The 16221-nt window shown below is 47.2% G+C and overlaps 1 protein-coding gene across 1 annotated transcript in view; it reads right to left on the bottom strand.

The window, feature by feature from the left end:
• PTPRS (protein tyrosine phosphatase receptor type S) overlaps positions 1-16221 on the bottom strand; it is a 256467-nt gene that overhangs the window by 202545 nt on the left and 37701 nt on the right. Inside the window, 1 exon segment of the mRNA XM_083365216.1 lies at positions 12838-13283. Coding sequence (XP_083221342.1) covers positions 12838-12919 — 82 coding nt within the window. The 5' untranslated portion in view covers positions 12920-13283.

The raw sequence follows: 16221 nt of genomic DNA, 5'->3' as shown, positions 1-16221 counted from the left end.
CATGTGATCAACATTCAGACACTGGGTAACTGACTCCTATTTATGACGGTTGCAGCATCCCTGGGTCACGTGATCCCCTTTTGCGACTTTCCGACAAGCCAATGGGGAAGCCAGGTTCACTTAACAACCGTCTTCCTAAGCTAACAACTGCAGGGATTCACTTAACAGCTGTGGCAACCAAGGTCATAAAAATGGGGTGAAATTCACTTCACCAACGTCTCACTCGCCAACAGAAATGTTGGACTCAATTGTGCTCGTAGGTCGAGGACTACCTGTACAGCGCAGTAGGATTGGCTGGGAAGCTGAAAGGACATCCGTGAAGGAGGGGGGGAGGGGGGGGTTGGACTAGAAGACCTCCAAGGTCCCTCCCAGCTCTATGATTCTGAGTAGGCAATCGCAAGCCACGTCTCTATGGTAACTGACGGAACTCTATGGCCGAGGCACCATTAATGGAGTTTGCCTCGAGGGAAATATTGTATTCCGAGGTCAGAGTGAGAATATGTTATTACTGGAAGTTTATAATTAAAGCATCGGAGCTCCTGACCAAAGGAAATGAGATCCAGGGGACACATTTCAGGAGAGAAAAGGGCGGAGATTTCCCCCCTGCAGTCCTGGAAGCAATCTAATTGCCCCCACCGAACACAGAAACACACAGCCGGCACCGGCTCAACCCCAACGAGTTCCACAGGCTACTCCAGGGGTCTTCAAACTTGGCCCTTTTATGACTCGTGGACTTCAACTCCCAGAATTCCTCAGCCAGGCACGCGTGCCTGGCTGAGGAATTCTGGGAGTTGAAGTCCACGAGTCATAAAAGGGTCAAGTTTGAAGACCCCTGGGCTACTAGTCCTCAAGGCAAAGGCGAGTCCAGTCCACTAGGCAAAAGCGAGTTGCCAAGGCAATGGCCAGTCCACAGACAAAGAAGGCAACAGCTGAAGAGACACAACCCAAAGTTCAAGGTAAGAACACACAGCAAGAAAACAAATCCATTCCCAGCATCGCCTCCACCTGTTTGCTCTGCTAAATGGCCAACTTCTGGTGCAGCCCTTCAAGAGGGGCGAAGCTGCCTCCTCACGAGCAATCTGGCTGACCTCCTCTGCTCCTGCCTTTTCTCTGCCCTACGTGTTCTTGGTTCAGGTGCAGAAGGCAGTTCCTCTTCCTCAACACTGACCGGCTGCAGCTCCGTGCTTTCCCCACCTGAAGCCTCGGGGCTGTCCGGCCGCAGCTGTGTTTGAACCAACTCCCTCTCAGAGGGCTGCTCAGAGAAGTTGACCCACTCCCTTCCTGACACACCCGGAACTAGTTCGTCCCCCTCCCAGCTGACACCTGGAGAGGTATCCGGGGGGAAGCGTTCAGAGGAGTCATCACTCTAAGTGATGCAGTCATTAAGTAAAGCACACAGCTGTTAAGCTTCCCCCATTGATTTTGCTTGTCGGAAGCCGGCTGGGGAGCTGATCACCTGACCTAGGAATGGTCCTACCGTCATTAATATATGCCAGTTGCCAAATGCCCGAATTCTGATCATACGACCGCAGGGACACTGTGAAGGTTGTAAATGCGAGGACTGGTTGCAAGCCACCTTTTTCTCGGGACCATTATAGCTTTGAATGGTTGTTAAAGAAATGGTTGTAGGCCGAGGACTATCTGTAATTGGAATGACAGCTCTGATGCGTTGCCTAAATCAGTGTTTCTTAACCTCAGGAATTTAAAGAGGAGAGGAGGGGGAAGGGAGGGAGGGAAGGAAGGAAGGAAGGAAGGAAAGAAGTAAGGAAAAAGTGGGAGAAGGAAGGGGGGATGGGAAGGGAAGGAAGAAAGAAATGAGAAAAGGGAGGGATGGGAAGGAAGGAAGGAAGGAAGGAAGGAAGGAAGGAAGGAAGGAAGGAAGGAAGGAAAAAGTGGGAGAAGGGAGGGAGAGATGGGGAGGGAGAAAGAGAGGGAAGAAAGGGATGGGGAGGAGAGGGAGGGAGGGAAAGAAGAAAGAAGTGAGGGATGGGGAGGGAGGAAGGGAGGGAAGGAAAAACAGGGGAAGGAAGGAAGGAAGGAAGGAAGGAAGGGAGAGAAAAGGAAGGGAGGGATGGGGAGGCAGAGAAGGAAGGAAAGAAGGGAGGGAGGGAGGGATGTGGAGGGAGGAAGAGAGGGAAGGAAGGAAGAAGTGAGAGAAGGAAGGGAGGGAGGGAAGGAAGGAAGAAAGAAAGAAGGAAGTGAGGGATGGGGAGGGAGGAAGAGAGGGAGGGATGGGGAAGGAAGGAAGGAAGGAAGGAAGGAAGGAAAAAGTGAGAAGGAAGGGAGGGATGGGGAGGGAAGGAAGGAAGGAAGAAGTGAGGGATGGGGAAGGAAGGAAGGAAGGAAAAAGTGAGAAGGAAGGGAGGGATGGGGAGGGAAGGAAGGAAGGAAGAAGTGAGGGATGGGGAGGGAGGAAGAGAGGGAAGGAAGGAAAAAGTGGGAGAAGGAAGGAAGGAAGGAAGGAAGGAAGGAAGGAAGGAAGGAAGGAAGGAAGGAGAAGGGAAAAAACACCCACATTTCTGGGGCTAAGCAAAGTGGTTGTTAGTTGACCGGGTTCACCTTGAAGAACAAAGTTTCTAGTCTTCGTTGTGTGTTCCGAGGGGTAAAATCAAGGTTTCTGCAGCAACCCAGGAGGCAGAAGCGGATTCCTCCCCTCCCTGCAGGCCACCAAACATTTCTCCTGCTTTTCCTTGAACTCAGCAAGCCTCTTTCCTCCCTCCCAGCCTGCATTTAAGTGCCGAATTCCAACCATTTGGCCCGGCAAATTTGCAAGGGGAGCTTTTCTGTGGCCAGGCTGTTTTCCCCGAGAGAGGCCGAGGAGGGACGGGGCGGGTGGGAAGAATAGGCCAATTTATTTCCCCCTCCCTTTGAAAATGGCTACAAGCCTTTGTGCTATTCAGAGCCCCTCCGAACAGACATTTCATTGTCCCGAGGATTATTTTTTTCCCCATTTGCTTTTAGCTCCTGGAGGAGGCAGAGGGGCACCCAGCTGCCCGGGCCCTGCTTGAAAGAATAAATTGTTTGCCGTGCCCGCCAGCGCTTTTTCCCCGCAGGCGGGAGAGGCGGCTTCAGCGCATAAAGGGCCTGGCGCACGGTCCGGCTCCGACTGGGATGGAGCCCTCGGAGGGGAGAAAGAGGCCGAAAGCTCCCCGGCTGGTGATGTCCTAGCGGGCCAAACAGAAGCTACATTTATTTTTATTTTTATTTTCCCAATGGCCCTCTCCATCTTTAGTTTCGCTTGGTCTTCTTTGTTTTTCCCCCCTCAGAAAACAGCATTTTGCTTTTTTTTCTGAAGGAAGCCAAGGAGGGATTTTGTTCCTTTTCTTTCCTCTGCTCTCCGCTCTCTCCTTCTTTTTCTCCCTCTCCTCTCCTCCCCTTCCTTCCTTCCCACCCTCCCTCTCTTCTTTCTTTCTTTCTTCCTCCCTCCCTACGTCCCTCTTCTCTCCCTCCTGTTTCCTCTCTCCTCCCTTCCCTTCCGTCACTCCACCCCTTCCTTCCTTCCTTTCTCGCTCCCTTTTCCTTCTTCTCTCCACCCTCTTCCTTCCTTCCTCCCTCCCTCCCACAATCTCTCCCTCTTCCTTTCTTCTCTCCCCCCTTTCTTCCTCCCTCCCCCTTCCTTCTCTCCCTCCTGTTTCTTCCCTCCTTCTCTTCCTTCTCCTCTCCACCCTCTTCCTTCCTTCCTCGCTCCCACCCACATTCCCTCCCTCCTTCTCTCCATCCTGTTTCCTCCCTCCTTCCCTTCCTTCTCCTCTCCACCCTCTTCCTTCCTTCCTTCCTTCCTCGCTCCCACCCACATTCCTCCCTACCTCCTTCTCTCCGTCCTGTTTCCTCCCTCCTTCCCTTCCTTCTCCTCTCCACCCTCTTCCTTCCTTCCTTCCTCGCTCCCACCCACATTCCTCCCTCCCTCCTTCTCTCCGTCCTGTTTCCTCCCTCCTTCCCTTCCTTCTCCTCTCCACCCTCTTCTTTTCTTGCTCTCTCCCTCCCTCTTCTTTCCTTCTCTCCCTTGTGTTTCCTCTCTCCCTCCTTCTCTTCTCTCCACCCTCTTCCTTCCTTCCTCCCTCCCACCCACATTCCCTCCCTCTTCCTTTCTTCTCTCCATCCTGTTTCCTCCCTCCCTCCCTCCTTTCCTTCCTTCTCCTCTCCACCCTCTTCTTTCCTTCCTTCCTTCCTCCCTCTTCCTTTCTTCTCCCCATTTCCTCTCTTCCTCCTTCCCTTCCTTCTCCTCTCCACCCTCTTCTTTCCTTGCTCTCTCCCTCCCTCTTATTTCCTTCTCTCCCTCCTTCTGTTCTCTCCACCCTCTTCCTTCCTCCCTCCCACCCACATTCCCTCCCTCTTCCTTTCTTCTCTCCATCCTGTTTCCTCCCTCCCTCCCTCCTTTCCTTCCTTCTCCTCTCCACCCTCTTCTTTCCTTCCTTCCTTCCTTCCTCCCTCTTCCTTTCTTCTCCCCGTTTCCTCTCTTCCTCCTTCCCTTCCTTCTCCTCTCCACCCTCTTCTTTCCTTGCTCTCTCCCTCCCTCTTATTTCCTTCTCTCCCTCCTTCTGTTCTCTCCACCCTCTTCCTTCCTCCCTCCCACCCACATTCCCTCCCTCTTCCTTTCTTCTCTCCCTCCTGTTTCCTCTCTCCCCCTTCCCTTCCATCACCTCTCTCCCCTTCCTTCCTCTTCCTTTCTTCTCTCCGTCCTCTTTCCTCCCTCCCTCCTTCCCTTCCTTCTCCTCTCCACCCTCTTCTTTCCTTGCTCTCTCCCTCCCTCTTCTTTTCTTCTCTCCCTCCTTGTTCTCTCCACCCTCTTCCTTCCTCCCTCCCTCCCACCCACATTCCCTCCCTCTTCCTTTCTTCTCTCCGTCCTGTTTCCTCCCTCCCTCCCTCCTTTCCTTCCTTCTCCTCTCCACCCTCTTCTTTCCTTCCTTCCTTCCTTCCTTGCTCCCTCCCTCTTCCTTTCTTCTCCCCGTTTCCTCTCTTCCTCCTTCCCTTCCTTCTCCTCTCCACCCTCTTCTTTCCTTGCTCTCTCCCTCCCTCCTTTTCTTCTCTCCCTCCTTCTGTTCTCTCCACCCTCTTCCTTCCTCCCTCCCACCCACATTCCCTCCCTCTTCCTTTCTTCTCTCCCTCCTGTTTCCTCCCTCCCTCCCTCCTTTCCTTCCTTCTCCTCTCCACCCTCTTCTTTCCTTCCTTCCTTGCTCCCTCCCTCTTCCTTTCTTCTCCCCCTCGTGTTTCCTCTCTCCCTCCTTCCCTTCCCCTCCTTCTCCTCTCCACTTCCTCCCTCCCTCCCTCCCTCCCTAGCTAGCCATCTATTTAGACTCTGATGTGTAACAGTAAAATCCGTGAGACACGGAGGAAAGCAGAGGGTTTGCAGATGGCAACCATCTTTGCCAATTACTGAAACCTCTAAGAGCCCCCACGCCCCCACCTTCACCTGGACAAAAAGCCAGGTTTCCAGACCCGCCCCCCTTTCAACCTCCCTCACTGGGGCCATATTCCTTATTCCTTTCATTTCCCTTCCACTTTCCCTCAACAAGATGCAAAGCAGCAAATGGGGATCCTCTTCCCATCTTCCCCTCTTATTCCGGCCACCCTCTGAGTCTGAGCGATTGATTCAGTTAAAAGCCAGCCATGATTTCCAGGCCTTTCCTGGCAAACATCGCCCCCCCCCAGTCTAGGCTGAGCTGCCCCTGACAGCTGATTTTCAGACCTGAAAATCTCACTTTCTGGAGTTGTTTTTTCCCCCTTACGTCCTTCGCATTCTCACATGCACTGAGATTACCCACACAGTCACTCCTGATCTCCTTGTCTCCTCGTAGGAGGAGAGTCGTGTCAAATTTGGGTCGGCCCCAAAATGCGGAGGAAGCTGTTAGCACCTTTTCCAACTGACAAGTTTGCCGAAAAAGCAGATTTTTTCTTTCTTTCTCTAGTTATTTCATGAAACCAACTGTCACCCCAAATCTGCTTTCTTTGCCCTCCTCGACTTACAAACTTTCGATCGGTGCTCGTTCAAAATTACAATGGCACACAGACACACAAAAAAAGTGACTTATACAGACTGGGCAAGACTTGGCTTAAAACTAGTAACTGTGAGAGGGACCTTGGAGTCCTAGTGGACGATCATTTGAGCATGAGCCAGCCGTGTGCAGTAGCAGCCAAAAAAGCTAATACAATCCTGGGTTGTATAAACAGAGGCAGAGAATCAAGATCACACCAAGTAATATTACCGTTTTATAAAACCCCAGTGAGGCCACACCTGGAATACTGCAGCTAATTTTGGTCACCATATCACAAAAAAGATGTTGAGAGTTTGGAAAAAATTCAGAGAAGAGCAACTAAGATGAACAAAGGCCTGGAGACCAAAACATAAGAAGAACAGCTGCAGGACTTGGGTTTGGCTAGTCTAAAGAAAAGAAGAAATGGGGGAGACATGATAGCCGTATTCCAGTATCTGAGGGGCTTCCACAAGGCAGAGGGGGGCCAGGTTGTTCTCCAAAGCACCAGAGGGAAGGACGAGAAACAAGGGTTGGAAACTGATCAAAGAGAGAAGCAACCTGGATTTAAGGAGAAACTTCCTGACAGTGAGGACCGTCAACCAGTGGAACAGAAATTGCCTCCAGAAATCGTGGGTGCTCCATCACTGGAGATCTTTAAGAAGAGACTAGACAATCACCTGTCTGAGATGGTGTAGGTTCTCCTGCTTGATCAGGGGGCTGGACTAGAAGACCTCCAAGGTCCCTTCCAGCTCCTATTCTATTCTATTCTATTCTATTCTATTCTATTCTATTCTATTCTATTCTATTCTATTCTATTCTATTCTATTCTATTCTATTCTATTCTATTCTATTCTATTCTATTCTATTCTATTCTATTCTATTCTATTCTATTCTATTCTATTCCATTCCATTCCATTCTATTCTATTCTATTCTATTCTATTCTATTCCATTCCATTCTATTCTTTCATTCCAAATTCTATTCTATTCTATTCTATTCTATTCTATTCTTATTTCTATTCTATCTAGTCCTCATACTTACAACCGTTTCAACATCCCCAGTCACATAATGAAAATTCTGCCACTTGGCAACGGGCAAGGTACGGCTGAGCCTCGATTTATAACCATTCACTTAGGGTCCATTTGAAGTTAGAATGGCACTGAAAGAAGGTGACTTACGACCATTTTCCACACATTCGACCGTTGCAGCATCCCCATGTTCACATGATCAAAATTCAGACGCTTGGCAACCGACTCCTATTTATGACGGTTTTCCGTGTTCCCGGGTGTGTTTGTGTGTGTCACGCGATCCCCTTTTGCGACCTTCTGACAAGCAAAGTCAAGGGGGGGGGGAGAAAGCCAGATTCACTTAACAACCGAACAATTAACCAGTGGAACAACCTGCCTCCAGAAGATAAAGGTGCTCCATCCCTGGACCTTTTTAAGAAGAGATTGGACAGCCATTTCCCCCAGTTTCCCAACGAAGAACTTTTAAGTAAGAAATGGAAGTTTTATGTAGAAAGTAGGGCGGGGGGGGGGAGGGGCAGACGCTAAATGCTGCTTTCCTTAATCATGCAGAAAATGCAATAATAACAATCCTAACAGCCGCCACCATCCTCGGCTAACCTGTTTCCAAACTCTTAGAAACTCGTGGCCCTCCAGCCATGGAGATTTCCTTTACAACTTCAAAGGATAATAAATTATTCCAATGGCAGGTCACAGCTCTCTTTCCCTCTCCTTCTTCTCTTGCTCCGTCCCCAATCCTTGCAATTTTTCCTTTGGAGTCTATTGGGGAGAAGGTTGGAGGACTGGCTGCAAAACTGTATATTCATATTTTATTCGCATGGATATATATATATATATATTTGGAAATAAATGCTTCCTTCCTTCCTCTCTTCCTGATCAAATATCTTCCTTCCCATCACTTCCTTCTTTCCTTCCTACCTTCTTCTTCCTCCTCTCCTCGCTCCCTCCCTCCCTTCCCTCCATCCATAATCCATCCTCTTCTCCTTTCCTCCCTCCCTCCCTTCCTTCCATCCATCCTTCCTTACTCCTTCTCTCCATCCTCTTCTCCTCTCCTTCCTCCTTTCTTCCCCCTCTCCTCCCTCCCTTTCTTCCTTCCCTCTATCCATAATCCATGCACTCCTTTCCTTTCTCCCTCCCTTCCATCCCTCTTTCTCTCCATCCTCTTCTCTCCTTCTTCCTTCCTCCCTCCTTCCCTCCCTCTTCTTCCTTCCTTTCATCCATAATCCATCCTCCTCTCCTTTCCTTTCTCCCTCCCTTCCATCCTTCCTTCTCTCCATCCTCTTCTCCTCTCCTTCCTCCTCTCTTCCCCCTCTCCTCCCTCCCTTTCTTCCTTCCCTCTATCCATAATCCATGCACTCCTTCCCTTTCTCCCTCCCTTCCATCCCTCCTTCTCTCCATCCTCTTCTCTCCTTCTTCCTCCCTCCTTCCCTCCCTCTTCTTCCTTCCTTTCATCCATAATCCATCCTCCTCTCCTTTCCTTTCTCCCTCCCTCCCATCCTTCCTTCTCTCCATCCTATTCTCCTCTCCTTCCTCCTTTCTTCCCCCTCTCCTCCCTCCCTTTCTTCCTTCCCTCTATCCATAATCCATGCACTCCTTCCCTTCCTCCCTCCCTTCCATCCATCCTTCTCTCCATCCTCTTCTCTCCTTCTTCCTTCTTGCCTTCCTCCTTCCTTCCCTCCCTCTTCTTCCTTCCCTCCATCCACAATCCATCCTCCTCTCCTTTCCTTTCTCCCTCCCTCCCTTCCTTCCATCCACCCTCCCTCCTTCTCTCCATCCTCTTCTCCTCTCCTTCTCGCCTTCCTCCCTTCTTCCTCTCTTTGTCCCTCCCTTCCAGAACAATTAACCAGTGGAACAACCTGCCTCCAGAAGTTGTGGGCACTCCATCACTGGAGGATTTGAAGAAGAGATTGGACCGATATTTGTCTGAAATGGTATCGGGTTTTCTGCTTCCTCGAGGGGGTTGGACCACAAGACCTCCGAGGCCCCTTCCAACTCTGTTATTCTGGAGACTTTGGCCAAGAAAATGGTGCTGCGAAGCGAGGGACTGGTTCGTGCCGAAGTGAAGCTTGGACCTCTGCTGTTTATTTTTCTTCAGACGCTTTTAACCCAATTGCAAACTAATGGCTGCGGAACTTTCCTTAGTAAATTGGCGGCTGGGGAATTCTGGGACGCCTCTTTGATGTTGCCCCGGTTGAGAAACCCTGTCGCTGGGGAAAATCTATGTGCTCTATGTGGTTGCCAAGATACACGCCCAACTTGTTAGAAGATAATAAAATACTGTTTTGTCTGAAATGGTATAAGTCTTCTGCTTGAGCAGGGGGTTACACTAGAAAGTGTCCAAGATCCCTTCGGGGTGAAAAAAGAAGAAACCAAATGCACAAGTACAGTATAGGTGGGTACCTGGCTCAACAATAGTAATTGTGAGAGTCCTAGTGGACAATCCCTTAAAAAGGAGGGATCTCGGAGTCCTAGTGGACAATCACTTCAATAGGAGCCAGCCGTGTGCTGCAGCTGCCAAAAAAGCCAACACAGTGCTGGGCTGCCTTAACAGAGGGATAGAATCAAGATCGCGTGAAGTGTTAATACCGCTTTACAAGGCCTCGGTAAAGCCGCACTTGGAATCCGGCCTCCAGTTTTAGTCACCACGATGTAAATGATAGCAGTATTCGCTCATTCCGCCGGGACCTGAAGACCTGGCTCTTCGAGCTTTCTGGCCTAGACTGAGAGTATTCACTGGGGTTTTAATTGTATTTTTAATTGTCATTGGGTTATATTTCAAGGTCAGTGTAATTATTTTAATTGTTTTTAATTTTTGTAACTTGTTGCATTGTTTTAAAAAAACCTTGTGAACCGCCCTGAGTCCTACGGGAGAAGGGCGGTATATAAGTTTAATAAAAAATAAAAAAATAAATAAAAAAGATGTTGAGACTCTAGAAAGAGGGCAGAGAAGAGCAACAAAGATGATTAGGGGACTGGAGACTAAAACGTATAAGGAACGGTTGCTGGAATTGGGAATGTCCAGTTTAATGAAGAGAAGGATGAAGGGGGATATCATAGCAGTCTTCCAATGTCTCAGGGGCTGCCCCAAAGAAGAGGGAGTCAAGCTATTCTGCAAAGCACCTGAAGGGAGGACAAGAAGCAACGAATGGAAACGAATCAAGGAGAGAAGCAACCTGGAACTAAGGAGGAATTTCCTGACATTTAGAACAATTAATCAGTGGAAACACCTGCCTCCAGAAGCTATCAATGCTCCAACACTGGAAGTTTTTAAGAAGAAACTGGACAGCCATTTGTCTGAAATGGTATAGGGTTTCCTGCCTGAGCAGGGGGTTGGACTAGATGACCTCCAAGGTCCCTTCCCACTCTTTTATTCTGTTAATGCCAACAAAACATTAATTCAAAACAGGGTGGCAATTACTTGACCATGGCTGATCTCAGGAAAGGCTAGGCAGGGTTGGATCCTGTTGGATCCAACTAGGATGGGAAACCACCCAGAGATGGTTTATTTGTTTTATCAAATTTATATGGCTGCCCATCTCACAAAATGTGAGTCTGGGCAGCGCACAACAATGAAAACAGTTCCTCAAGGAATCTCCTAAGAAAAGGAAAACCCAAAAAAATTCTCAGAAAAAGCTTTTATTGTAAAAGCTACAAGGATAATTTGAGGTAGCCATTAGGAGCTGAGGGAGTCTTTAAATTTAATAACAAAAACCCTACTTTTAGTAAGCACAGAATTTCTGGCACAATCTCACACTTTGAGCTGCCAGCAGGAGAGGAAAAAAAATCCATTTTAAGCCTTTGCCACTTAATATTTTGAGATATCAGCGTAGCAAGCAACCTCAAGTAAACTCCTTGGTCAGGATTGAGGGTGCAAAATGGAAGGACTTAAGGGATAAACTCCACTTTAAAACCAAAGCAACAAAATTTCAAGGCATTTAACTTTTAAATACTTTATGATTTATGATTTAGGAGCCTGGAAAAAAAATCGTTTGTTGACTCTAGTGGTAAAAAGGTACAGCCCTCTGCACAGATAAACTTTATTTGTCTCTCATAAAGCTGACAGGTGGAACAATTAAACAGGGACCTGTAATCCAATAAACCAATTTTTTTATATTTGCTGACTGTATAGTAGTCCTCGATTTACAACCACAACTGAGCCCAAAATTTCTGCCGCTAAGCAAGACAGCGGTTAAAAGTGAATTTTGCCCATTTTACGACTTTTCTTGCCACACTTGTTAAGCGAATCACTTTGGTTGTTAAATGAGGAACACGGTTGTTAAGTGAATCTGGCTTTCCCCGCTGAATTTGCTTGTCGCGAAAGGGGAATCACATGACCCCGGGACACTGTAACCGTCATAAATACGAGTCAGTTTCCGAGTGTCTGAATTTTGATCCCGTGACCAAAGGGATGCTGCAACGGTCGTAAGGCTGAAAAACGGCCACGAGTCCCTTTTTTCAGTGCTGTTGTAACTTTGAATGGTCACTAAATGAACTGTCGTAAGTCGAGGACCAATGGTGTATACAAACACACACACACACACACACACACAGAGTCCTTGAAAACAAAAGAAAAAAAAAGAAAAGAAATGGAGGAGGAAGAATTTAGATTGGTGTTTCTCAACCTTTTCCATTTTCAGATGTGTTAACTTCCAACTCCCAGAATTCTCCAACCGGCAGAATTTCCCAGCTTGTTGGCTGGGGAATTCTGGGATTTGAAGTCCCCACACTTGGAAACTGTTAAAGGGTTATTTAACTGTTATTTCATTAAAAAATTGATATGCTGGCCCTTAGCAAAGCTTTTCAAGTAGGTTACCCACACCAGATCAATCATAACTAACCAAGATAAGAAGTCACTTTTTTCAATGCAGCTGTAACTTGGAAAGGGTCATAAACAAACGCTTGTAAATCAAGGACTACCCCAGGGGTAGGCAACCTTAGCTCCTTTATGACGCGTGGACTTCAACTCCCAGAATCCCTGAGCCAGCCTGGCTCAGCTTGGAAACCTCTCCCTTTCCCCTCAGCACGGCTGGCTCAGGAATTCTGGGGGTTGAAGTCCACCAGTCATAAAGCGGCCTAGGCCTAGCCCAGGGGTAGGCAACCTTGGCTCTTTTGTGACTTGTGGACTTCAACTCCCAGAATCCCTGAGCCAGCCTGGCTCAGCTTGGAAACCTCTCCCTTTTCCCTCAGCATGGCTGGCTCAGGAATTCTGGGGGTTGAAGTCCACCAGTCATAAAGCGGCCTAGGCCAGGGGTAGGCAACCTTAGCTCCTTTATGACGCATGGACTTCAACTCCCAGAATTCCTGAGCCAGCCTGGCTCAGCTTGGAAACCTCTCCCTTTCCCCTCAGCACGGCTGGCTCAGGAATTCTGGGAGTTGAAGTCCACGAGTCATGAAAGGGCCATAGTTCCCCTATGCTGGCTCAGGAATTCTGGGAGTTGAAGTCCACGAGTCATGAAAGGGCCATAGTTCCCCTATGCTGGCTCAGGAATTCTGGGAGTTGAAGTCCACAGGTCATAAAAAAGGGCCAAGGTTGCCTACCCCTGGACTACCCCCCTTTACTTCCCCAGTCCTGGGTTCTAATCTTGCCATTTGGAGCCACAGAGAGCAAAGGAGCACCCTCTTTTTTAGGCAGTTCTCGGGAACGCCCCTTCGCTGTCCCCTCAGCACTAATCCTCTCAGGAGTCTCCTTCAAGAAGAGGACAAGAGCACCTCTGAACCTGTGCAGAGTGTCTTCCCCGCTATTGCATCCAGATGCCAAGCGAGCTAAAGACAGACCGGAAAAACATGCCCGCGAGCTCCGGCTTTTGCCAAATTGGGAGCGGGTGCCGTGCCAGGACTTACTTTCGGTGGCACAGCCGGTCATCAGCCAGGAGAGGAGGCTGGCGATGGGGACGACCAGAAACACCGGTGAACTGGGATTCATGCTGAGGGCCGGACAGGGGACTCCGGCCTCGGCTGGGCCGCCCGCCCACCTCACCGGGGCTTACAGGTCTTCTGGAACCGGGTCAGAACCTGCAGCAGAGAGAAAGGAGACGGTTTGTGAGTCGGAAGGTCTTGTGAAAGGAGCGCAAGGGAGGGGAAGGTGTGTGAGAAACCCACAAAGTCAGAGACGGCCAGCTCCTTCTGGCATCTTCCCTAACCGGATCCCGCCAGGATCTTTCCTCTTTCCGTCCCGTCTCTCTTTCCTTTTTATCTTTCTTTTCTCTTCCTTCCTCTTTTGCCTCCTCCCTCCCTTCCTCTCTTTCCATCCTTCCTCTCTTTTTTATCTTTTTTTTTGTTTCCTCTTTCTTGCTTTCTCTCCTTCTTCTCCATCCCTCCTTCCTTCTCTCCTTTTCTTCCTCCTTCCTCTCCTTTCTTGACTTCCCTCTCCTTCCCTCTTTCTCTTCCTCGTCCCTTCCTTCCTAGCTCCTTGCCTCCTCCACTCCTCCCTCCCTCTTCCTTCCTTCTCTCCTTCCTTCCTTCCTCCTTCATCTCCTTTTCTTCCTCCCTCTTTCCTTTTATATTTCTTTCCTCCTTCTCTCCTTCTTCCCTCCATCTCACAATGTCTCCGGGACAGCATTAACAGATCAACACCATCACAGATAAGGCAGATCAAACGGCCATATCCTACCCCATATTCAACCACATCTCCTACTAGTAATCTGCTCGCCCCACACTCTGCCCCCACTGCTCAGATTCTCCACCTCCCATTACCCTCCAACCCTTAATCCAATCTGGGCTGTTAAAAAAACAACCATGCACCCAGTCAAGACATGCTCAGAGACACCCTGGTCGATATTTCTACACACATCCTCCCTGTTAAACCCCTGAAGCTGCCTTTTTGATCCCCTTTTGAGTTTGGGGGTCAGGCCGGTGCAGAGAAGCCAAAAGAGGACAGCAAAGAGGGCCAGGCAATGGGGCACAGTCCCCACCTCCCATCGTCCCCGTCCCCCCCGCTTCAATCTATGCCTTTAGCTAAAATTCTTACTTTTTCCACCTTGAGAAAACATCCCGAGGAGCGCGCCCGTCCCAGCTCCAAAATTTCTAACCCTTTCTTTCTGACCTCAGCTAAATCGCCCTCCCTTTTCGACTCAACACAACACCACACCACACCAACCCACACTTCTTTGTTGAATGCCTCCATTGATACGGAGCCCGGGGTTCACGACTCCGCCTGGCTAACAATCACGAAAACCCAGCATAAAAGCAGAGATGCGAAAACATACAAATCTTGCAGCCTGGGAGATGAAAAAACAGCTCAGCAATAAGACACCAGTGCAAGTCGTAAAGGGATCTTCACCTTCCCTGACTCCGTTCTCACATGTAGATAGGAGATTCTGATATATATGTTTCTCTCTGTGTGTATATATATATATATATATATACATATTCACATTTTTGCACAGGGGAGTCAGTTTCCTCGAACAGCACAGCTGTGTCTTGACTCAGTTTTTCCAAATATAAAACCAAACCTCCCACATCTGTGGCACTTTTCTCAGAAGTGGCTTCCCACTCCAGTTATCGGCTGCCCGGCCTTCTTTCTGGCACCCAAAGTCCACCAGCAAAAAAATTGGCATTAAAAAAGAGGTTTTAATCCAGCTGCGTCTGCTTTTAAGGAGGTTTTTCTGAGCCTCAGATTCTTAAATAGTTTTTTTTTTTAAAAAAATACAGATAGTCTTACAACTGTTCCAAGTTTGCCGTATTTCGCGACCTTTCTTGCCACAACTGTTAAGTGAATCAACTGCAGTTGTTAAGTTAGTAACAACGGTCGCTATGTGAATCCGGCTCCCCTCCCCTTGACTTTCTGACAAGCAAAGTCGCGAAAAGGGGATCGCACGAGCCCCCACCCCCAGATGCTGCGACCGTTATAAATACGAGTTAATTGCCAAGCTTGCTGCATTTTTATCACGTGACCTTATGGAGGCTACAACGGTTGTAAAAAAATGTGAAAAATGGTCAAAAGTGGCTTTTTCCCCCCAACGCCCTTGTAACTTCAAACGGTTACTAAATGAACTGTTGTAAGTCGAGGACCGCCTGTAAAATAATAAAGCAATAGAATGGGATAAAATAAAATGAAATAAAATGATGAAATGAAATAATAAAGTAAAATCATGAAACACAATAAGATAAAAATGATAATAAAATAAAATAAAAATTAAATTAAATAATAAAATAAAATAAATAATGAAATAAAATAATGAAATAAAATGTGTCAAATGGTAAAAAGTGGCTTTTTCCCCCAACGGCCTTGTAACTTCACTAAATGAACTGTTGTAAGTCGAGGACTGCCTGTAAAATAATAAAATAATAGAATGGAATAAAATAAAATGAAATAAACTAACGGAATGAAATAATAAAATAAAATACTGAAACACAGTAAGATAAAAATCATAATAAAATAAATATAATAAAATAAATAAAACAAAACAAAATAAATAATAAAATAAAATAAAATAATGAAACAATAACATAAAAATATAAAATAAAATAATGAAATACATAAAAATAATAAAATAAAATGTGAAAAACAGTCAAAAGTGGCTTTTTTTTCAACGCCCTTGTAACTTTGAATGGTCCCTGAATGAACTGTTGTAAATCGAGGATTGCCTGTAAAATAATAAAATAATAGAATGGAATAAAATAAGATGAAATAAAATAAAATAATGAAATGAAATAATAAAATAATGAAACACAAAAATAATAAAACAAAACAAAACAAAATAAAAAATAAAATAAAATAAAATAATAAAATAAATAATAAAATAAAATAATGAAACACAGTAACATAAAAATAATAAAATATAATAAAATACAATAAAATAGTAAATGGATAGAATGCAGTTTGGCCACAGGACGAGGCCCAAAGTCATTCTCTCGGCCTCAGTTTTTCCATCGTCTTCCCTCACTTAGAAAGTCCTGCCAGAGCCACCCTAACTGGCCGCCACCCAATTACTCCACTGTGTAGGACCTATTTATCATCCAAAGTTTCGCTCATGACCCATTACCATCGCATGCAATGCAGCCCTCCCTAAATTGCTGATCCCACCCTGATCAGCTGGGATTGTCACTCCCACAATTGGTCCCCGGAGATGCGAAAAATCGACAACTCCATCACAGCCCAAAGGCTCCAGAGAGAGAGAGAGAGAGGGAGGAAATCTCACTTAGCAGAATAAAATTAGCTGAAAAAATAAGCGTACTTTCATAAAACATCACTGACCAGCAGCCTGGCAAAAAATCACCACAAAT

Source organism: Vipera ursinii (genome assembly GCF_947247035.1).
Source record: "Vipera ursinii genome assembly, chromosome: 1".
Lineage (NCBI taxonomy): Eukaryota > Metazoa > Chordata > Lepidosauria > Squamata > Viperidae > Vipera > Vipera ursinii.
Note: the sequence above shows the minus strand (reverse complement) of the source record. Positions and strands in the feature narration are given on the sequence as shown.